Consider the following 24,534-nt stretch of genomic DNA (forward strand, 5'->3'; position numbering starts at 1 on the left):
TATTTTTTTCCTGAGGTAGAACAAGATAAAGAAATACATACAGTACTTGAATACTCAGGTGAAATAGAAAATTTTAATATTAGTCTAGAAACTGGAAGGAAACAGTCTTAAGTGTCATGCCACTTTTTTAAGGAATGCTGATATTTGACTAAGTTATGAGCACCAGAAACAAGTGCAATAAAAACAAACTCATCACTGTAGATGTCCTTGATGAATATCTTATGAACTCAAATCAAAAGATTTGTACATATGGAATTCCTTTGGGAATGTTTTCATTGACAACTTTTCTCAATGCTAAACAAAAAGGGCCCAGTAAAGATCTCTGTTTTTAGAAGAATCAGAAGGTTAGTAAAAATTTGGTATTGTTATCCTGGAGAGGAAGTCAAGACCTTCTGATTTGAAATACTAAAAACAAACCATAAATTCACAAAATATTATATTTATTACTATTTTCTTTATTTTCTATTTGAAGTCTAAATAGTTTTGTTACATCTTACTCATAGGTTATCAGCTCTTATATATAAGGTAAACCTGCAGAAATATGTCACCTACAAATGCTTGCTTTAGAAATACTGGTTCAGTCAGGTCTTTAATTACACAGATATTATAGAAGCTCTCACAACTGGGAAATGCTGGAAAAGTCCTTCTACTCTTATTTCCTTCAGTGCAATTACTTTTATAAGAAGCAAGTTCTTGTCTGTACTTTGGGCATACAATAATTTCATGGTTCAGCATACATTGGTTTCATGGTTCTGTATGCATACAGCATAAGGAAAAACTGTGTTTAGCTCTGGGATTTTGTCAACCATCTCAGTCACTAACCTTTTTGAAAGGTAAATGCATTAGAGCAGATTATATATGAAAACAGCAGTCTCATGTAAGTTTTGCTTCAAGGAATATCTTCCCACCATGCTGAGTATTTCAAGGTTTCAGACACTTTCTCCCACTGTGCAGTTGGCTATTATCCAATTATTTCATAACTTGCTGTGTCTTAATTGACTAATTGAAGAGCTAAGCTGTAATACCAGACTTCATTCCTTCATGAGAAAAATGTGTGTTCTGTGCCCTGAATAATACAGATTTTTGTCTTTGTGGGGAAAATATTTCAGTAAAATTACTGTCAATCACTGATATTTTTCTAAACTTTTTTTTTTGTCTTGTGGCCTTCTGCAATTTACTTACTGCTAGTCCAGCTAGTTCAGTAAGTGAATTATATCATTCTGATCATAGAATGTTAGGGATTGGAATGGACCTTTAAAGACCATCTACTCCAATCCCCATGACAGAGCAGAAACACCAAGAGGTGGTCACAGAGAAATGAGTCCATGCAGGTTTTGAATGTCTCCAGAGAAGGAACCTCTCTGGGCAGCCTATTCCAGTGTTCTGCCACCCCCACCATGAATTTTCTTCTATTTAAGTAGAACCTCCTGTGTTCTTGCTTGCACCCATTGCCCCTTGTCTTATCATTGGATGTCACTGAGAAGAGCCTGGCTCCATCCTCCTGACACACACCCTTTATGGTGTCTATAAACATTAATGAGGTCACCCCTCAGTCTCCTCTTCTCCAAGCTAAAGAGACCCAGCCCCCTCAGCCTTTCTTCATAAGGGAGATGCTTATGCGTAAGGGAGATTCACTTATGCGAATGGCAAAATCTAAAATGAATTTTCTAAGGTCATTGTACAATTCACGGTGTCTGTGCATATATAAAAATGGCATATTTAGAACAGTCAGCATAAAATAGACATGGTCTTGCAAACTAATAGATGCTGTTTAGTGAACAGGATCCATGAAAATTAGGGACCAAACTGTTGTTACATTCATAGAAGCTGTTGTTTCTTATTGAATAGAAATAAATTACTGCTTAGCATAGTCTCATGGTGGCAATCTAATTCATGGGCATGTAGTTCTTTCACTTGCTTCCTATTGGGACAAACAATAATAAAAATAATTTATGCAAATATTAGCTCTGTCAAAGCTCATGTAGTATGAATGCTTCATGGGAATTTTGAAAATCCTATTTATTATAAATGTGCAGATCAAGAAATTCAGTAATAACTACTATAACTACTACTATTGATCGGGTACTATTAGTGTTAATCAGCCTGGCTATTAATAATATATCTATATTTCTATTTAATTCTCAAAAGACAAAGAAAAGTCTCATAAAGAAAGGGAAATAAACGTATGCTAGCTATGTAAATATGTTCCATGAAGGCAATAATATCCAAAGTTTAGGAATAACTGATATCCTCCCTAATAATGGACAACTTGTTGATGTCTTTTGATGGAGAATAGAAGTGTTAAATCACTGAAAATATTCATTTGATTTTATTCAAAATCTGACTTGGGTAGCCTGAAATGCTTGAAGAGTGCCATGGGGTATTCTCCCTTCAGTGGTATCTCCGTGAGACTAGCATGAAGCGTATAGGGGATCTGTCCCTATGTCTGGTATTTTATCTACATCCCTGGCTAATGGCAGATACAAAGAAAAACTGTAAGAACAGTAAGCATAATTCCCAAAATATATCTCCCTTCTTTGAGAAATGTGTGACTAAGGGACTTTCTGAACAACAGTTGTATCTTTCCTTTTGAAATACTTAGATTTTTTTTTCCTTTTGCTATCGTCTAATTGCTTTCAGGTTGAAATGAATTCCACAGTTTAGTTATGCACTAGGTAAAAATACGTCTCCTTTTTTTTTTTTTTTTTTTTTTTTTTGAACTTCTTAGCAGAAAGAAAATTTTGAGTAATAAAAACAAAAGAAAGAAAAACTGAGAACAGAGAAAGCCTTTACTTTTCACCTCAGCCCTCAGCTGTCTTTTCCGAAGGCTGAAAAATTTGAGTGTATTTAGTCTTCCTCTACGGAAGAGAGACTTCAATACCTTTCATACCTTCAATCATCCTTAGAGTTCATATTTGCACCTTTTCTGATAAGATTGTGGGCCTGAACCTGCACGCAGAACTCAGATTAGACAGTGAGCACATGTAGGGTATAATAGGACATGTGGTTTATTTCCTCTAACCTTAATGCATTCAAACATTCTGTTCACTTTTTTGACTCTTAAGAGTCATGAACACATTATTTCAACACTGCAATATTTCTGAGTCCTAATAGGTAGCTTAGAGACCATTGCTTTGTGTATAAAATTGGGCTTTACTTTGACATGGCAGTCATGTACCTGTGTTGCTTGGAATTTCTCAGCACTGCCAAGTCTTTCTGCAGTTCTGTAAAGTTCAGTAGCCTTTCTGTAAAGCAATGCAAGTGAAATAGCAGCTCACATTCAGTATCTGTTGTATCCATTATGCAACTAAACAACCAGAGAAGCTAGAAAAAGCTTTAACAAGTACAGTAAACAGCCAGACCTTTTCCTTGCTCTTTCTTTGATTACTAATTGCATATGTAGTATTTTGCCTTAGAAACAGAAAGAAATACCAAGGTAATTAACAGGGTATCATTAAAAGATCAAATTCAAGAGTAAATCATAAAATGTCATTACCAAATAAGAATTTGAAAATGGAAGAAAGGAAGAAAGGAAGAAAGGAAGGAAGGAAGGAAGGAAGGAAGGAAGGAAGGAACGAAGGAAGGAAGGAAGGAAGGAAGGAAGGAAGGAAGGAAGGAAGGAAGGAAGGAAGGAAGAGAGGAAGGAAGATTGGAAGGAGGAAAGATGGATAGCAGAATCAGCCTATGTACTGGGACTTCAATTAGTGTTATGGCTGATCTGATGTGATGTAGTTAGTGAAGACATGACAGCTTATATCAACTGAAAATCCACAGACATTTGGCTTGAAGAGGGCAATGCTGAGATAAATCAAAGATATTTAATAATAAACCTGTTCTGTTGATAGCATTTTCTTTAAGAAATGACATCAAGAGTAGATTTGGAAAGTGGCAGGGTGTCTCATGTTCTCCAACTGCCATGACGGTAATGTGATTATACTTTGATACGTGACTTTTGATGTTATTTTTCCTGGCTCTGGATGTTTTAATAGCCTAAATAACCAACATTTTGTAAATGCAAACATGAAAAAATACCTATTATATCAAATGGTAAGAATCACAAAAAACTTCCTTTTTTTATTATTATTTGTAATAGAGTTGGTCATCACCAAATTATGATTATAAACTGTAGAGTGCTGTGAAACTTACATTTATTGTGGCATTTTGACATGGTTTAGTGGGTAATATTGGTGGTTGGGGGACAGTTGGACCCAATGATCTTGGAGGTCTTTTTCAACCTTAATGATTCTATGATTTTCAAGGTATGCTAATACTTCATTATTTTTTTCTATGACATTGTAACAGTATTGTTTGTATGGACTGAATGACTCCAGCTGACAAGCCTACTGTAAATTATAAATCTTCTTCAAGTATAGGTTACAGTGACACAGAGAGGATATTATAGTTACTGTGTTTCAGCTGAAGCATGAAACAGCATTAGGTTGTCTGTCCAGCAAACAACTGTGGAAAATTCAATTTTACAGTTTCTGCCACAAGAGCCTTATGGTCAATGTTTTCTCTCTATATATGGTTGTATTCCCCCCTGAGTAAGGAAAGTTCTAAATAGGGAGTCAGGTGTGCTAAGACCATGCTAGAGGTGAGCGCTTTCCAAATTTCAACAGTACATCATGCAGCTGTAATCTAATAACTAGTACAATGTGGACAGAATTAATAATTCATAGTCGGTTGTATAAAAAGTGCTACATTGGCAAGTTTTTTTAGTTCAAGGGACAAGAAGCATTTTAAATGAGTTAAAGTTTGTTTTATAGTAACGGCTAATTGACTAGTCACCTCAACTAAAATAAACATGTTCTTCTCCAATCACTGCTGTTTTCTCTGTCTTGTTATGTTTGTTTTGTAACAGAAGTGTGCTTGTCAGATGAGATGTAAGGCAGCATGACATAATGCAATCTGACGTAACATGAGTAAAAGCTAACATTTTGAAGTCTTATCCTGCTCTTATTGATGGGCATGCATGTACTCCCAAAGGCATGTCCACTTTTTCTTTTTCTATAGAAATTGTCCACAATTTCTATTGAGCTATGCCAATAGTCTCCCTCTCAAATTTTGTGTCTCTTTCTGGAAGCAGACCAGATACATGATCTCAGTCTGTACATGCAGACTTGATCCCTCTCTCCCTGAATTCTGTGGAAGCCTTATCATTAACTACAACAGGAGTGTGGTCACGCCCTGGACAATTCTGGTCAGAGAGAGACACTGTGTTATTGTTCAGAGAGGCTAGGACCTCCCATTCCCCATACCCTCATATGTCACCTATTTCAATTAAAATTATATTCCTTGATTATCATAGCTATCAATGCTTTTATTTCAAAGTAATTAGAGAAACAACCTTGCCCTGAAAATTACTGGAATTGGCATACTTACAGAGAAAGAGCCATAAGTATATCTATCTCAGATAGGTAGTAAATAGAAATTGTCCTAGAGAAACCTGTCTCCATGTTGTTTTGTGGGAGAAGTGACTGTGCTTTAGAATAGCTTGCAGGTCCAAGGACTGTTCTGCACCGCAGACCTGGCACTGACATGGCAGATCAGCCTCCATTTCACTGACCCTGGCAGAACCGACCTTAGCAGTGCCAGTATGAATAGCATCTACTTGCTGTGCTTATTCTGGCTGTCCATTTTCTGTCAATCACAGAGGCTCCTGAGGATGTCAGTGATACAGACAGCTTTTTCTTTTGTGCAGTATTTAATGTAAGATGAACATAACAGGATATTGCTTGTAATATTCCAGCAAGAAGTAGATCTCTTCAGCTTATTTCAAATATGCTTTAAATATGACTTAATCAAGGATTAAGAAATGCTTTGAGCAATCCATTTCAGAACTAGTCTCTTGTAGTGTTGTGTGTTATCATGTAGAGGCAGTATGTGAGGGCAGAAACCAGATGAAAATTTGCAGAACATAAATTCAGTTTCTTTAATTTCATGTGCTTCACCTTGCATAAATAGCTGAGTGTTTGGGTGATTTTTCAGTTGGATATGTAAAAATAGCATCCATCTGAATTCTATAAGAAACAATTATATTATATAAGCAGCGTATCTCTGAAAATCGCAGTATGTGATGAGGTGTTGTGTTGTGAGGAAGAATCATTTCTTGTTGTAGGTAAGATCATAAATATAGTCTTGAGTGTTTTACAGTTCAAATTTGTAGTATCATTTAAGTTTCTTCATTTATTTGAATTCAATTCATTGTGTAAACTTTTATTTCTGTAACCTATATGAATCATACGCTGTGTTTAATTAATAATTAGATATAGTATATCTATCATTAAAAATACAGAAATAGATAACTCTTTTTAGGAAGTATCCTAATCAGCTGCAGCTTAAAGAAAATGTTAACAGCATTTCTTCTGTCACAGTTCACAACATTACATGCTATTGTTTACAGATCTAAATAAATTTTTTGAGATACACACAATGGAAAAAAAATAAAAATGAAATGTATTTATTATGGTAGAAATAAAACTTGATCTTATGTATGTACAGAAAGATATCTAATTCTTTCTTCAGTTATTTACTCCAGTATGAATTGAAGGCACCGAATCAGACTGGCAACATTTTGGCACCCATTGGAATCAGTGTAGATAAAGCCAAGGATTTAGAGCAATGCTGAATCACACCTGTAGTTTTTCATGCATTTCTGTTTGTTACTGATAGTGCAAGACAGTGTTTAGTTACTCCTTTCTGAATATTACCGTGAATCAATTACAGTTACTGATTTCATGATGCAGGCTCAGGAGCTCTATCACCCTCAGTACTTAACTTTAATAGTATACAAACATATCTGTAAGATACAAAAGCTAAGGTAATAAATTCCCTGCGGTCAAGATTATTAGAACAAGTCAGTTCATTTCATGTATGGTCTCTGGCAGCTGTACTTTATAATCACTGGGGAATATGTGTCTGTTGTGGCATTCCCACCCTGGTACTGTCATGAATAAAAGGTGTTATAGATTGTATGTTATTTATTTATTATTATTATTATTATTATTATTATTATTATTATTATTATTATTATTATTATTTGGTTGTGTCTTTTTGTTAACATAAAAATGCAATTAATTTCATATTTCACACATGCACGTGTTGTCATGTTACCTATATTTTGATTATATCTAACTTCACTAAAGAAGTAATATTGTTTGCTCTGTTAATTTTTCATAGCAGAATTCTTATATGTACAATGTACATTTCATAGGGCAATAGTACCCATATGTAATAGTACCCACATGTAATAAAATCTAGCTAATAAGCACAATTATGTGTATGCAAATAATACAACTGTCAAGAGGAATGTTTCACATTTTCAATATTAAGATAACTCTGCTAAATACAGAAGATAGAGACAACCTTGAGGAATAAGATGTATTCAGACTACACTGAATACACAGAAACGTGTTAGAATCCACATAATAAGCCCAATTGCTTCCATTTTGCACAGAAATAAGAAGCAATATATCAAACTGCAGAGAAAACTCTTTTCAAAAAGCTAGTAAGTATGCCAGGGGGAGCAAACTTATTCCTGAATATATACATGCAGATATTTTGGATATCATGCTGCTATCACAAATGTTTTAGCATACCTGCCAATTAATGTCCAAAACTATTATAAAAAATGATCAGCACATGAAATTTCTTCTAAAAAGTAACTTTTTTCTTTCTTTTCTGCCTTATGGATATTCATTACAACTTTAAGGTTATTAGTGTCCCTGCTTCAGTACAAACATTAAAGGGAAAATATTCTAGGGGAGCTCCAAAAATGTTAGAGGGTAAGGGTCAGTATATAGACTGGTATTGTCACGTAGTCCCTAATATCTAGCCTATTTTGGTCATATAGAAGAGTCAATTTTTCAGAAAGAACAGTCAGTCTTGTCCATTGGCATTTAGTAACATGATTTGTGGTTATGTGAGATCACATAAACAGCTGTAAAGGTGTTGTCTGGCTTGCAAATAAAACTACTTTGATTGTACTTAGGTAATGAAAAGAACAGCAGATATCCAGTGTGAACTCATATTAATGGTGCTACTAAACTATGCCCAGAGCCCTAAAATTATAGTCAGTGTGAATAAATGAATACAAATAGAAGTGGAAAGTTCTCAAGTGACATGAAATAAAGAGAACCGTAGTTTTCCAGAACAATAAATGATTTCTTGCAGTAGATTTGTAAAATAACATTTTTAATGTAAAACTTAAAATTCTTCCTTCTAAATGCATTTGTTTTAGCAAAGGTGATTGTTTTAACCCTCAACTCTAACGTAATATCATCTGATCTTTTTATGTCCAATTCTAAAAATAACTCTTCTATCTTTTAAAGTGAAACATCCCTAATGACTATTAAAGAATTTATTGCCACTCATTCTCTTTCTCCAAGCTATAACTTAGCAATCTAATTTGGAAGGTAATATTTGTCCTTCTCAGTTGATGTCAGTTGACTCTGCACTGATAATTGAAGAACACTGAACTAAGAGGTTCTGTTTTAAATGCAAAGAAATGAATGAATTTAAGTAGCAGAGATGAACAAATTTGAACACTTTCCTGGACAGATTCTAAGGTCGCACAGATTTTAAGGATGGGAAAATGCTGGAAAGCCTGCAGGATAACAGAAATGATGCACAAAATAATAACTGACAGGGAAGAAAAAACAGTTGAAGCAGATGATACTCATGGAGCAATTATAATGAGACACATGGATTTTCCCACTTTTCAGAATTGGGCTTTTTGACAATATGCTCTTCTAATATAAAACCAAACTGCTTGAACTGCATTACAGTTCTCAACCTCATGATTTAGGCATCCAGTGATAGAGGTGGTAATAAAAAACCTGTTCTAGGATCCTGATATGTGAGCAGGGCTATCAATGAAGTGGTATGGGAGAGTGGCATCAATAAAAAATGAAAGTCAAAGTGACAAGACTGAAGTAATCAGATTTAGTACAGACAGTTATCTTCTGTTACAGGAGTCTAGCAGAAGGGAAATCAAAAGGTCCTACCAAGATGTCTCTGTTCTCAAAGTAGCTTGCCTGCAGTTGAGTTGCTCCTATTCCAAATATGAATTTTGGAAAAGAATTGGGATTATTGCCTTAGTGTTACACAAACAATGAGATCATCGCTTTACCTTAGCTATGCCACTCATTCTCATCAGCTGTTGCTAAGCACCTGTAACAGTAATAGTGATGTTTACCTAAAGACTGAATTTATTTTACTTAATTTTAGAAAAGCAACCAGAGAAATAAAATTCACTCTGGTTTCAGTGATCTCCATCTGCAGAATGAGTTTGCATCTATGAAGAATAGTTTTGCTTTAAAGGGCACTAAATCTGTCATTAGCTCAGGGTTTTACAATATAGGATCTTAGGCTCTCTGAAAGAACTTTTTTCAACACCACCTCCAATGTATTTCACATTGTTTTCCTCCTTTTCAATGCATTTTCTTTCCTTCATTTTGGTGAATCTTAAATACAATTGGAGTAAATGAAAAGGAAGAACAAAGAGAGTTTGAAGAACTTTGTTTTACCAGGCTAAGATCATTGCTTTAGAAGGAAAAAAGAATAAAAACTGCATATAATTCAGTTTCTTTTAACTAAGAACTCACTGCTTTGTCAGAAGGAAGGACTGTTAAACTGTAGCCTTGAGAGAGCAATTATGGTATTTTTATTTTTCTGGCACAGAAAAATCCTGTTGTAGACAGGATTTTTAAAAAAGCATTAAAAGCCCTTTAAAAATGTTTTCCTGCAGAGAAATGTATTTTGCTACATTTTATTTCCACATTAACTTGTTTGAATACTGATTTATTGGTCTTTTGCATGTTTCAGTATTGAAAAGGGAACATGAAATATCTTTTTCTCAATTTGTAATGGCAACCTAATCCAGCTGATGTATAATATGCATTTCAGTACTGAGAACTTCATTAAAATAAAGAAAAACTTCCACATACCAGCAATTAAGATGTTTTGCTCTGGTACACAGCAAAGCTACCATTATGGCAGGATTCGTTTGAGAATTTCTTGCTGAATAGTAATATTAATCTTTAACTTTCTCAAAGATTTAATTTCAGTTGGGTTCTGGATAAAGGTTTAAATATACATAAGAAATAATTGTGCACAAAGCTATTGCCTGACAGAGTATTAATCTGAGACTTTGAAAACACTAGCTTTTCTGTTTAATTAACACAATTAATGAATATATATCCTGTGGCTAGAAATAAGATCTGAATTTAAAACTTTTTATAGACTGATGAAGTTGCAGTCACTTTGTGAATGCCTGCCTCAGAATTGAAAGTTATTACACCCGTTTTAGCATTTACCAACTGTTCATCTCATGTGAGATGGTCCTAGTTAAGGTCCTAGATTGGTCACACACATAAACTGTAGTATTGAATGAATCTGTATTTAAATTAGATCAATCTAAATTTTGAAATGTAGCTTCCATTTTTCCCTCAATTTTTAGTTTTAGCAGCCAAGCTACAGAAAATATAGTAATTCAGAAGAAACTGATTTGTGTTAGGAAGGGTCAATTCTGGCAACTGATAGAGGCAATGCTGCAGTAGCTCCATGCCCTAGAACCAGCCAGTGGCAAGCAGGTATTCCTGGTAGACTTCATGCATACAGTACAAATGTATACACTGTGTGTACATGTGGGTATATATATATATAATATAATATATCATATATCATATTATATATAATATTATATATATATATATTACTAATTACACAGTTGACAAACATATTCAGTACTCCCATGAGTTTGGACAGGCTTCCTCATGTTTCACCTCTGGCTGGTCCAAGTGAAGGTCTTTTAGAGGCAAAAGTATGGAGACATATGTACACTGTGGTTCCCTCCAGTCTCCCAGTAGCTGCCCCTAAATCCCAGTGTCCCCAGTTGCTGGTGTCTAGGCATAAGAGTCCAAGGGCACAGCCCCACTCCAGCTGCTGGTTCTCAGACCTATGCATAAGCACATGTGCACACACATACGCACAGGGCTGAGCTCTTTTGGTCCCCCGGTAGCCAGCCCCCCATGGTCTCACCCTTGAACACATGCAGATCTAAGTGTTTTGACCCTAGAGACCCCCAAACCCCACAGTCTCTCTCAGAGACACATTCCTCCTGGCTCCTGGGGCAGTTCACCTGCTCACTGTCTCATCCAGATGCATCTTTACAAGCACTCACACACTCACTCGCAAACCCACACCTGCTCCAGGGCACCATGGGGTTGTGGGCTCTGACCCAGGTCCCATTCCCATTGCTGGCACACAGATACCTGTGCATAATGAGCAGAGTCCCCTCACCCAGCAAAAGAGTTAGAAATGGGAGTTTAATTACAAGACAGGACAGACTGTGTGCTGAGCAGACACAGGGCATGACCAGACAAGCATAACCTTGAGCAAAATCTTTGCACGACTAGCCCTTGATATCCCCTTACTCCTCTATTTTCCCTTTCATTTTCCTCCCCAGGTGATCTAAATCCTTTCTTTCCCACTTTCATTCCTCCCCTAAAAATCCCATAATAAATCATGTGCAATGCCAAAATGTTCCTCCCTTGCACCCTATAATGACGGTGACTCCCAGTTTGATTTGAAAGATGTTTGGGACAACTGCTCTTGACCCATTGTGATGGGTCTCATGCTGGGATGCTGAGGCTAAGGGTCTCCTGGGACAGCTGTGGCAGAGTCCTTGGCAGGGTGTCCCTTCCTCTGAATCCTTAACTTGGGTTCCTGCCTGTCCTGGGCTTGTGGAGATGGGCTTGTGATGGGTTGATGGCTCCTGGTGGGCCTGGAGGAGCTAGGACAGAGTGTTGTTTGGGCTCCCCTGTCTGCTATCCCCACTTTCTGCTCATTTGTGTATGCAGTGATGAGTTATTTGTTTGTTTCTTTCTTCTTTTTTTTTTTTTTTTTTAACATATAACCTTACCATAACTAAATATTAAACTTATTTATTATCTCCTGAAATGACACATTTTTGTCTGGGTTTTGCAAGAGCATCATGAATAAAATCACACTGGTCTCATTTCACATTAGCCTGGGACCGTCTTGAATACATCTAAATATTTGTAGTGTTGGAGCTTTGCAGCATCAGTTCGTCCTGCCATTGAAGGGTGGCAGATAACAGCAAACAGGACCTGACAGCAAGCAGGCAGGTGTTCTCTAACAGCTCTTTGTCCTCTCCTTGCCGACTGGGAGAGTATTTCAGTTTTGCCAACAAAGATCGTGGCTTGCCATTGTGAATGCAATCTTCAAATCTTCAGCAGTAACTAAGTTAAAAAGAATTTGGTACTTTCTGATTTGATTAGTTCCTCATAAAGTGCCTTTTAATGGTGTTGTGGGGTTTACTTAATAATTAATGTTTAAAGGATGCTTGAAGTAGCCAATTGTTATTTAAAATAGTCCTAAGAAAGTAGTGCTTGTGCAGCTCTGGCCATTTGACATTTCTGTTCTTGAATGAAGTTAATTTGGGAAGTAACAATTTTAGTGGGCGATATCATGCTTAGAAGAAAGCTTCAGGGTATACTAATTGAGAAGAGATTAAAGGCACAGGGTAGAATGAGGCCAATCTTTGGCTGGGCTGGAGCAGACCTGCAGGCCCTCAATGGCAGGCAGGGAAATACTGGGGGCTTACACAGGAAGTTGGGGGGGAAAACAGAAAGGTAGAATATGGAAATGCAAAAGAAAAGGGGGGGGGGAGGGAGGGAGAGGAGAAGGGGGGAGAAGGGGGGATTAAGCCTGCAACTTCCTATTTATTTCTCACACCTATGTCCTACTCTGCCACCTCATTTGATGTCCGTGAGTTGCTGCTTCATTGCAGAGCCATCCATGAGAAGTGGTGCCCAGCCGGTGCTGCTCTCTGCCCTTGTCCCCACTGTCAGGCAGGGAGGTGTGATGGCGTGTGTAGTGGTTTTACTCAGGTGAGCAGCCAAGCTCCACCACAGCCAGTTTCTCACTCTCCCAAAGGGAAAGGGGGAGAAAAATATGATGCAAAGGGCTCAAGGTTTTAGATATGGACAGAGAGGTTGCTCAACAATTATTGTGACAGGCAAAATGGACTTTGAGCAGGGAGATAGTAAAAAGTATTGCCTACTACTAACAAACAAGAGAAGTAAGAAACAAAAGAAACCAAAAACACCTCCCCCCGCTTCCACCCTCTTCCACTTCCTCCCCCCTGAGCAGCACAGGGGAATGGGGTAATGGGGACTGCGGTCAGTCTATAGCACTTCTCCACTGCTCCCTCCCACCCACTCTCTGTGCAGGCTCCATGTGGATCCCACGGGATTCCATCCTTCCCAAAATGATCCTGCGGGGGCTGCCCACAGGCAGCAGCTCTTCAAAAACTGCTCCCACATGGCTCCGTACCACGGGATCCATGCCCCAGGAGCAAACTGCTCCAGCACAGGTCCCCCACATGTAGGCAGCAGCTCCCCCCAGGCCCCCTGCTCCTGCGTGGGCTCCTCTCCACGGGCTGAAGCTCCAGCCTGGGGCCTGCTCCTGCGGGGGCTTTCCATGGGCCACAGCCTCCTCCAGGCCACATCCACCTGCTCCACCGGGGGCTCCTCCATGGGCTGCAGCGTGGAGATCTGCTCCATGTGGGACCCATGGGCTGCAGGGGAACAGCCTGCTCCACCGGGGGCCTCTCCACAGGCCGCAAAAGAACCTCTGCTCCAGCTCCTGGAGCACCTCCTGCCCTCCTGCTGCACTGACTTTTGCGTCTGCAGGGCTGGTTCTTCCAGCTCCTGTTCCACCACAGTTGTTGTTTTTGTTTGTTTGTTGGTTTGTTTGTTTTTGTTTGGTTGGTTGGCTCCCTTTCTTAAATATCCTTTCACAGAGGCACAAACAACATCGCTTATTGACTTGGCTCTGGCCAGCAGCAGGCCCCTTATCTAGCCTGGGGCAGCTTCTGGATTCTTTTCACAGAAGGGACCCCTATCGCCCCCATATGGCTACCAAAACCTTGCCACGGAAACCCACTACAGTGTGAGCGGTCCCAGGGCTGTGTGGCAGCAGAGCAGGCTAGTGACATGCCCCACAGCCCAGCTACTGCAATCTCCTTCATGCTGTGGTGTGTCTGCAAAGCAAGGCAGGGGCATGAAGATGTCATGAAGAGACATCTTCATGATGCATCCGCACCTCTGGAGAAAGCAAAGAGGGCAGACTGAGTAGCAGTCTGTTTTTTTTTTTTGTTGGTTTTTTTTTTTTTTTTTTTTGAATATAACAATGCTGGACAATAAGTAAACAATGATAATTTTTTTTTTTTTTTCAGTCTGCACATTTTCAGGTTGCAGCAACTTAGCTCATGGGCTTTATTCAGGAAAAAATAAAGTTTACCTAAAATTTAAACAAGATACTCAAATTATTTTTCACTATGATTTCAAAACACGTTGTGGCAAGATTGGACCATGAATTAGTATCAGCAATAATTTAATTCTGTAGTAACTTGTAGTTTAAGAGGAAATATATTTGAGAGGAAATGGTTTGTCCGTGTTTTCAATACTACAAGAAGTTCTGGTCTCCCTGTCTCATGAAAGGTGTAATAAAGCTGGAAAAGGGTTCAGGGAAAGGTGATAAAATGGCTGTAGTACAAAGCACAGCAAAATAAAGTAGAACTTTTTAATGTGGAAAAAAAAAAAAAAAAAAGGATCTGTCAAAGGTCAATAAGATGGTAAGTGGCATAGAAAGCATCAATAAGAGTCAGAGTCAACCATACATTCTCTTTTCATACAAGTGCTATTGGGGCATCAAACGAACCTAACACAGTAGCTACTGAACAAACGTAAAGAAGGGTTTTTAATGTTTTAGAATTCCTCATACAATACATTAAAGGTTATAGAAGTTAATGTGGAGGATTACTGGACAAGATCGTGGAAAAGAAATCTATCAAGGACTGTTAAACACAAAGGTAAGGCTACTGGAATGTGTTCCTCTTCTGGGATGTGTTCATCCCTGAAATGCGGATCTTGATGGTGAGGGGAGTTCTTCCTAGGAACTTCCTTTGGTTTGCTGTTGGAGAAAAACTACTGAGCTAAATAAGCCTTTGATCTGGTCTAGCACAGCTGTTTTCGTTTTCTTGTTACGCTTGTTTATAATACTGTTAATCATAATAGGATCTAGTGTTAATCAATGGGGAAGAAAGGCGCTTTTTGAAATGTTCTTAGAATTAGTGAGAAAGTTTTTTTAAGAATTTCAGATATCAAAATCTTTTATTTGCCTCAATAATAATCACTGCATTCTTCTGTACCTGTGGAATGAGAAGCCTACTCATAACAGTCACAAGAATAAATGTGACACAGTTTCCCATAGGATCCTACTGGACAAAATGTCCAGCATATAACTTAACAAAAATATCATACGATGGGTGAACAATTGGCTGACAGGCAGGGCTCAAAGGGTTGTGGTAAATGGGGCCATATCTGGCTGGCGCACAGTCACTAGTGGGGTCCCTCAAGGCTCCATTTTAGGGCCAGTCCTCTTCAATGTCTTTATAAATGATTTGAATGCAGGACTAGAAGGTGTTCTGAGCAAATTTCCCAACACCACCAAACTTGGAGGAGTTGTGGACTCTGTTTAGGGTGGAAAGGCCTTGCAGAGAGATCTGGACAGATTGGAGAGCTGGGCAATCACCAACCGCATGAAGTTTAACAAAGGCAAGTGCTGCGTCCTGCACCTGGCATGGGGCAACCCTGGCTATATGTACAGACTGGGCGATGAGATGCTGGAGAGCAGCCCCGCATAGAGGGATCTGGGGGTTGTGGTCGACTGCAAGTTGAATATGAACCAGCAGTGTGCCCTGGCAGCCAGGAGGGCCAACCATATCCTGGGATGCATCAAGCACAGCATTGCTACTCAGTTGAGGGAGGTGATTGTCCTGCTCTAGTCTGCGCTGGTGTGGCCTCACCTCGAGTACTGTGTGAAGTTCTGAGCACCGCAGTACAAGAAGGACATTAAACTGTTGGAGAGTGTCCAGAGGAGGGTGACAAAGATGGTGAAGGGCCTAGAGGGGAAGACATCTGAGGAGCAGCTGAGGGCACTGGGCCTGTTCGGCCTGGAGAAGAGGAGGCTGAAGGGGGACCTCATCGCGGTCTACGACTTCCTCATAAGGGGGTGTGGAGAGGCAGGTGACCTATTCTCTGTAAACACGAGTGATAGGACTCGTGGGAAAGGTTTTAAGCTGAGGCAGGGGAAGTTTAGGCTGGACATCAGGAAGAGGTTCTTCACCAAGAGGTTGGTTGCACACTGGACCAGGCTCCCCAGGTCACTGCACCAAGCCTGTCTGATTTTAAAAAGCGATTAGACTGTGCACTTAGTCACATGGTCTAAACTTTTGGGCAGACCTGTGTGGTGCCAGGAGTTGAACTTGATGATCCTTATGGGTTCCTTCCAACTCGGGATATTCTATGATTCTATGACTTCATTTTCATTACTGTGACTGTTCAAAATATCTTAGGATCTTATTTAATGGCTTTATAACTATCTATAGTGTGTTTTATATTTTGTTTGTTCAAAATAGATGTATCTTGAAAAATTGCTCTACAAATGCGTGTAGATATGTACATGTATGCATATAAATATAAACCTGTAATAAGTGTGTCAGTCTTCCACAGAATACGTGATGTACCTTAAGAAAAGAAGTGGCTTTCTTTTTGTTTGTTCATTGTAGAAAAATTTTGCAATAGGCTTTACCACTTGAAAAATGAATCTGGACTTCTGTAGATCTAATTATTAGATACTAGTAAAATGAGATGTGATAAATATAATTATGATAAATGTAAAGGTCCAAGAAAATAAAAGACCAATTTTAGAAGATATTTATAATGTTTGCACTTTGCAATTTGTTCTAAGTCTCATGGCAAAGTGGTATTAAATTCTACTAATGATTCTACCACTATTTACCTTCAGCACTTAAGGCAAATTAAGTTTTCCTCATGTATTTTAACATATGGGTAACAACTGAGAAAGGTTGTGCCTGAACAGGTGCAAATAGTCCTGCTTAGAACCTTTGTAAGGTAACATTTAGGTTGAAATCAATGTTAATAAATTTCAACTACAAGCCGAGAGCTTTAGTTTTCTTATATTACCCTTTTCATATCATAAAGTTAAAATAGCTGTCCTGAAATATCTTCTTACAGACAACATATGACAGAAAATTAATGCTAATAGCATAGTTTGCATTCATATAAACAATGATTTGGTGTCATACTAATAAAATCTTGGCAGCCTATTACACCTTTAATATTAAAGTAATTCATTGTACTGATAATCTCCTCAATCAATGACTGCACTTCTCGTGAAAAATGGCAACATATATATTTTTTAAGCCACGTTTTTGACACAGAGGCCAAAACTAAGTGAAAATTCACTAAGTGAATTGCATGGGTAGATTCTTTTTAGGGTGTATTTAGGAATATTCAACCTACATTTTCTGTTGTGCTTATGCTCAGCCCAGCAGAACTGTTTAAACTCTGGTAATATGAATATTCTTTTAAGATTTTCTTGTCAGTATGCTCAATTTCTTTAATTGCTCTTTTTTGTTGTTTCTGAATTCCCTGGAATTTGTTGACACTTTCTGCTATTAAGGCACCCATAAGAAACAAAGTGTTTGTAATTAATCTCATCAGTGTCCTATTACTGGTCTGTGGTGTCTCTGCAGTCAGAAATTGCATTTTTTTGTGTGGTATTTCATTGCCAACTCACATCTAATTTGCTGCCACCTGTCACTTGTAAGTCTCTTCATTCCTCTTCTCCAAGTGTATCCTCCTACTGAATCTCTCTTTTGGATTCTAAGTGATTTAATGTTGCATTTACTCCTCAGCAGAGGTGTAACATTTGACAGTTCTAAAGGCTATAGACTTACATTTATTGACAAAATAGGTATTATACAGATAGCAGATCGTTTTTTCCCCAGTACCACTCTGTAAAAATGCTTCATGTTTAAACCAGGCAGGGACCTAAAATGATGCCACTTTCCTGGAGCTGCACATCTCTTACAGTGTCCTTGACTGTTGTTCACTTCTGTTTTGTTTTTAATGAAAAATAAATATGTATATATTACACACACATATATATATTATACATATTTATAATAATAGTAATAATAATTTATAATATATATATTATACATATTTATTTACATATAAATGTATAAAATTAAGAGCAAACCTAAATAACACTTCACAACAATCACTTTCTTTTATGGTTCTCTTTTGCCTTGTGCTTCTTGATTGCAAAGTGCATAGGCAGTATGTTTATGAATAGTTTCAAAGCTAGAGGGATACAGAGAGAGGAGAACAAAAGCAAATCGGAGGAAGAAAGGGGCTCTGGGTGCTAAGGAATGATTAAGTTAAACGCGGGTGAAATTTTGGCTGCCTCATTTATCATTAGCTTGTTTATTTTCCAGAGAATAATGTACAGTAACCTGAATCTATAGTAAGTAGGAAAAAAACAAAACAAAACAAAAACCAACCAACCAAACCAACCAAACAAACAAATCACCGGCTTTTGGAATAAAACTAAAATGTGGAAAGATTTCAGTATAACTATAGAATTCAAATCCACTGATTCAGAATTCAAATTAATATATCCAGAGAGTACATTGCTCTTTCTCCATACACTCTTCCTTCTCTAGTTCCTTTTCAGTAATGTAGGCAAGAGGGTTTTTTTGTTTGGTTGATTGTTTTTTGTTTGTTTTGTTTTTGTTTTTCAACCTAAACAGGACCAAAATAACCATGGTGGTGGCAAAGTGTGGGCTTATCAGAGTTGTTAAAATATGTTCTGGAATAGAACCTGGACAGCTGAGTGGGGCTTCTGAGGAGCAATGTGTGTGGAGGATGTGATGGAGTGAAACAATCACTGATGGTTGAAAAAATTATGCGAGTAGGTACTTCTGTAAGGAGGCAGCAGAACCCGGGCCATTTTAGGGGTGGAAAGACTCATTTGCTAATCTCAGCAATTTTTCTGTTTTACCTTAAGCAAACTGTGTTTCCTTAGAGGAAACAAAATGTTTCCTTAGAGGCTGGGGAGGGGAATTTGTCTGGCCAGAAGGCCGAAATGTAGTTAACATCATATTACATTATTCATACACAAGTATTAGAGATTTCCACTCCTAAAAGTGGTTCTGTCTTTGATAAATTTTAGGCAAATTTCTAACTTGCAGTTGATAGCTCTCCTCTTTCAAATCAACCCTTTCACACCAGGGTGGTAGAAAAGAAGCATGGCTTATACATACTTGATTTACAGAAATGAATTTATGGATGTTGGTGACATGAAGTAGCTCATTAGTGCAGTAGAGTTGTGGGCTGTCACTATAATATTACTTTTTTTTTGTTTTCAGAAAATTATTTCTGTAGTAATTAAGTTATTTAAAATTGCTCCCTGACATTTGTATGACATTTCTGTTGTGGTTGTAGGAAGAGGAATACAATGCCAAGAATCTACAAGGATGCTGACAAATTACAGTGTACCATACATAACTGAAAGTTTCATGCTGTGTTGTTGTAATATTGTAATACATTTGTTCTTCAGGAATGTTTAGTAATATCTTTTATTATTATTATTATTTTTTATTTTTTTTTAATTATTAAAGCAAGGTGGATTGATCAGTAGATACACTAGAGCAGATTTTTACTTTAAAGATCTGCCAAATCCCTACAGCCGTTTTATCTATTCATTAGAGTTTTTTATGTTTGAATTTAGTAGAAAATGATTACCTATTAGTTCTTTAGTTTTAACAGCAAATCCCTTTTATTAAATCCATTCTATTAAAATTTGGAAACCTCCCACAAGCATTTGAAAGCACTGCTCTGAAAGATTCAGTCTCAGAGACCTACTACTGTGAAGTTAAAAATAAAATTGCAGCCTGAAATACTTTTCTGGTTTAGGTATAACAATAAATGCTTGGATTATACTTGTTCTGAAGTGCTTAAAATGCATGTAATAAACCAAGCATTACAGTGCACAGAATGTCCTTAAACTTTTCTCTCTTCAAATCTTTCATTAATGCTTCTCTCCAGCTCAGAGCCAGTACAACTACTGTGTGTGGGATTAACAAAATCAAGTAGGAAATTAACAAGAGTGTGCACTGTAAATCAAGGTTTCTTGCTGAGGACTTCTTGTTAATGAGCTACCATACTCGCACAAGGTTTGTAGGATGTACAAACCAGACAGAAATACCTGCTAAGTAAATCCATAGTGTTATTATTTTAGAATCTTTACAAAAATTAACACTTTCCTGATCACAATACACACAGCACTAAAGATGTTACACCACAGAAATGTGGCTGTTTTCGAAGTACAACAATATTATTGTTGTTTGCAACAGCATGCATAATAAATGTGTGTCTACATTTTGCTCTCAGTGTTGAAAGCATGTTTCAGAACAGAAGAAACTCTTATACTTTAGTGTTTATATAAAAACATTGTAAATGGCATTCACCAAAAAAACTTTGAACACTATCTAGCATTAAAACTATCAAACCATTGAATTTATGGTATCAAGATTAATACTTAAATTTCCGATTTGGATGAGTAAGAGTTATGTAGTTAATACTACATAACCTGTAATAACGATTCATTGCATGAAAAGATGGTAAATATCTCAGAAAATCCCGGAAAGGGGTTTTGAATCCAGAGAGAAGAATGCTCTTACAATGTGTGTGATCTTACAATGTGTTTGTAAAAAAATATTATAGCATTAAGCTTCCATGTAATTGCTCATGTAAGAATATGCACTGGGGGAGGGAAAACACTAAAATAAATATTTTGCTTTTTTCTTTTTCAGGTCAGAACTGTGGAGGTTTAGTACAGGGACCGAATGGTACTATAGAAAGCCCTGGATTTCCTCATGGTTATCCAAATTACGCCAACTGCACATGGATCATTATCACAGGAGAGCGTAACAGGATACAATTGTCATTTCATACTTTTGCCCTCGAAGAAGATTTTGATATACTGTCAATTTATGATGGACAACCACAGCAAGGCAATTTAAAAGTGAGGTAAAGTACTTTTTCCTTTCTGCATTTGTTTCTGTCTCTTTCTTTCTCTCTCTCTCTTGTGAATATATGTTCTGATGACATAACTATGTTGTGTTTCTGTAGTTCTTGCACAGCCAAAGAGCAATTCCCCAGAATCTCACAGCAAATAAGAAAATCCCAGTTTCAGATCTTTATGGCCCTAGCTTTTTTATCATTATCATCAGGTTTTGTTCAAATTTGCACAGTTCAAGATTGGTTTTAGTAAAGGCACTGAGCACAGGAAAATTCTATATTGCAGCATCATATTTTTATTTTTCTGTCCCATGATGGAATCCAGATTTGGGCTCGGGACCTTCTCCTGAAGGTGCTCATTCTTTGAAAAGGTCCTATTGAGATCACACTTTAATACTGTGCCTATACTGTTTGAATCATAAGGTAGATATGCTTCTGGTGCTAAAAGTGTCCCATTGACAATGATATCTCATTGAATGCGGCAGAGACAAAGTGGGAGGCAATACAGAAATCTCTGATAGGCAGTCTCATTAGTGAGAGTTAGGCAACCTCAGGAAATACTTACCAGATTAAATCCTTAAGGTAACTATTGCCTGCCTTACAGATATTGAGGAGTTGAGCTGTAAATTTTTGATTTTGCCAAAACTGAAACTCTTTTGTGTCTACATGCAGCGAGGTAGGGATCCGCCTCTTCTCTCAAGCACCAAGTGATAAGACAAGAGGAAATGGCCTTAAGTTGTGCCAGGGGAGGTTAGGTTGGATACTAGGAAAAATTTCTTTGTGAAACATTGGAACAGGGAAGTAGGTGAGTCACCTGGAGGTCTTTGTGTAGATATAAAGCTTAGTCACATGGTTTAATGATGGACTTGGCAGTGCTATGTTAAAGGTTGGACTAGATGATCTTAGGTCTTTTCCAACCTGAATGATTCTATGATACAATTGTTTATACATTTGTTAAACAATTAGGCACCTTTAAAGGTCAGAAGTGATGGTGTCTTATGTGTCGTAGTACCACTGAGATTAGAAAGATGCTTTAATGATGCTTTTGAACTTGAAGCTTTTCAAGAACACAACTTCAAATTTTGTTGCATTAATTTCATTGGAGCTTTGTTTTGGGTTCCTCAACCCAAAACTGCTGGATCTAGACAGCAGCGCTGAAAAGCCAGCATTGCTGTCTGTGCTGCTCTGTCTTTTTCTGTTCAGGCATGAGATTTATGAAGTACTGTAAAACATTGCTGTCAGTTCTGTTGTCTGATTGCTCTTTTACATGCTGCTGATTTATATTATACTGCTAAAACAAATGTGGGAACATCACCGATGTGTTCCGCATTTTAGTGTGTATTATCATGTATTTCTGACAAAAACAATGTTCTGATTGATTGATTGTTGACAATTCAAAAAGTTTTGAAATTTGTGGAAGATAGTATTCAGCTACCAATTCTTTAGTTGCACAGTATGTGTTCTTTATTTACTGATTATTTATATGATTAGAACTTGTATCATCTTCATACAAGGAATATTTCTTTTTTTGGGGGGTCAAATGCTTTTATTATCAATAGCTAACACACCTACTTGTTTTGCACTAATCTGTTAGTAGAAAATTGTTTAAAGGAAGACCACCAGATGTTCTGTGGATATGAAAGTAGAAGACAGAAATTTTTAAGTATGATTTTGATCCCACTGTAATTATGTTTGCCACGGATTTCAGTAAAACAAGGATTTCATTTCCAGCTTCCAACTATGAAGCTGATATTTGATTTACCCTTGCCTGTATTTGCCAATTACTTTGCTTTACAAATGGTGTTAAAAGGAAGTAAAATAAAATAAAATAAAATAAAATAAAATAAAATAAAATAAAATAAAATAAAATAAAATAAAATAAAATAAAATAAAATAAAATAAAATAAAAAATAAAATAAAATAAATAAAGCATCTGTTGGCTTCATAGAACACAAGTTAAAAAAGCAGAATTTGAATGACAGGTTTCTATTGACATTACATACTTAAGTTACCTACTCTGTGACTTAAATTTCCCTCAGCTTTGTTGCACAAAGCACATTCACAGGTGTACCCTTCCACAATTGCACATTTCAAGACAATTCACTGAACAGATATTGGAAAACTATAGTCTTCTTTTTTAACTGACAACATTCAAGTGCAAGAGAGGACCTTGGAACTTTTGTTTAGGGTATGCATATTATTATTATGGTTTTGTACAGATGAAAATAATCTGCTAGATTTTGGATAATTATATTTCTTTAGCCATCTTACAAAAAGTGGAGGTTTTCATTAAAAATAGCTGTGTAATTATATAGCTTTCACAAATTATAATAATTGCATAAAATCATCACAGATTTTGTATTACCTTTTTTATCTGCTAAAGCAAAATTGGATAAAATAACATAGTAAATTCTTCTAGGTTACTGTACTGCCTGAAGGACCTTTTTGCATGCATCAGGATATTTTCACTAAATATTGATTGTTTAAACCAAGAAAATAGAACCACATTTAAAATATGTTGAAATGATAAGGTGGAGGAATAAATTGTTTTGAGCTGTTTGTGTGGAGGAAGAAAAGAGAAGTAGTTGTAAGATGTGCATGAACTTAATGTGCTATTGCATTGTTAAAGTATATACTGATTTAAGGAGATTATACATAGTAGGATCATAGGTTATATAAGATATGTTATGAGGAAATAGAGAAATAAGATAGAATAGGTAGAAAGATTTAAACAACACATAAGATACTAAAAATGCTATTTTGCATCTTCCTATGTTCTAGATAAAACCCAACTAGAACGGTTATGATAAGGCTTTGTAGGGTACTGTAATCAATTGTATAAACAAATATGAAGTTAGATAATTAATTTCACCATATGTTAAACAGATGTCTCAGTCTTACATCATTGGAAAACAAACAAACAAACAAACAACATATAGTAAAATTTAAGTTGATGAAGAAAGACTTCAAAATACAACCAAATTCTAATTAAGCTGGAGAAAGATGGAAAAGTGTTCTTTGCATTTTAAATTGCAAAGGAGTTGCCATTTGTTATATGCAGTTAACCATCAACAGGCAGAATTTGTGTGGATGAAACTCTTGTGGCACAGTAAGATACTGCACAGTTGTAGTCCTTTTGACTTGTTTCACTAAGAATTGGATTCAGCAATCCAATGCAGCTCATATACTTTCAAGTGTTTTCCTTCTTGTACCTGCCAGGTACAATAGTAAAATGTAGTGCTTTAGATAGAAATAAGACATGTATCAATGAGGCATAGGGACACAGTGCAGCTCTGAAGAGGCTTCACTTACATGTGGAAGTAAACAGTCAATATTGACCTATTTACTTTTGTACTGTTGGTAGATACATTCTCTTCCACAAGCAAGTGAATTCAAAACATTCGTTTCAACAGCTTTTTAGATTTCAAAAGTCATTTTAGGGCTATTTGTACTACATATTGATCTTCTACAGCTAATGCTAATCTAAGTCTTGCTTTTCCTATGCTCTTCCTACATGCAAAATTCCTGAGCAGAGATTTCATAGATACAGTGA

General features: G+C 36.9%; 1 protein-coding gene across 1 annotated transcript in view; it reads left to right on the plus strand.

Annotated features, from left to right (window-relative positions):
• The window catches only part of CSMD1 (CUB and Sushi multiple domains 1), a 1,184,580-nt gene that overhangs the window by 203,623 nt on the left and 956,423 nt on the right, over positions 1-24,534 (plus strand). Inside the window, exon 2 of the mRNA XM_082756691.1 lies at positions 20,774-20,990. Within this exon, the coding sequence (XP_082612817.1) occupies positions 20,774-20,990 (217 nt within the window). The remainder of the gene's footprint in view (positions 1-20,773; positions 20,991-24,534) is intronic.

This window comes from Aythya marila, assembly GCF_965140915.1.
Source record: "Aythya marila genome assembly, chromosome: 3".
In the NCBI taxonomy this organism is placed as follows: Eukaryota; Metazoa; Chordata; class Aves; order Anseriformes; family Anatidae; genus Aythya; species Aythya marila.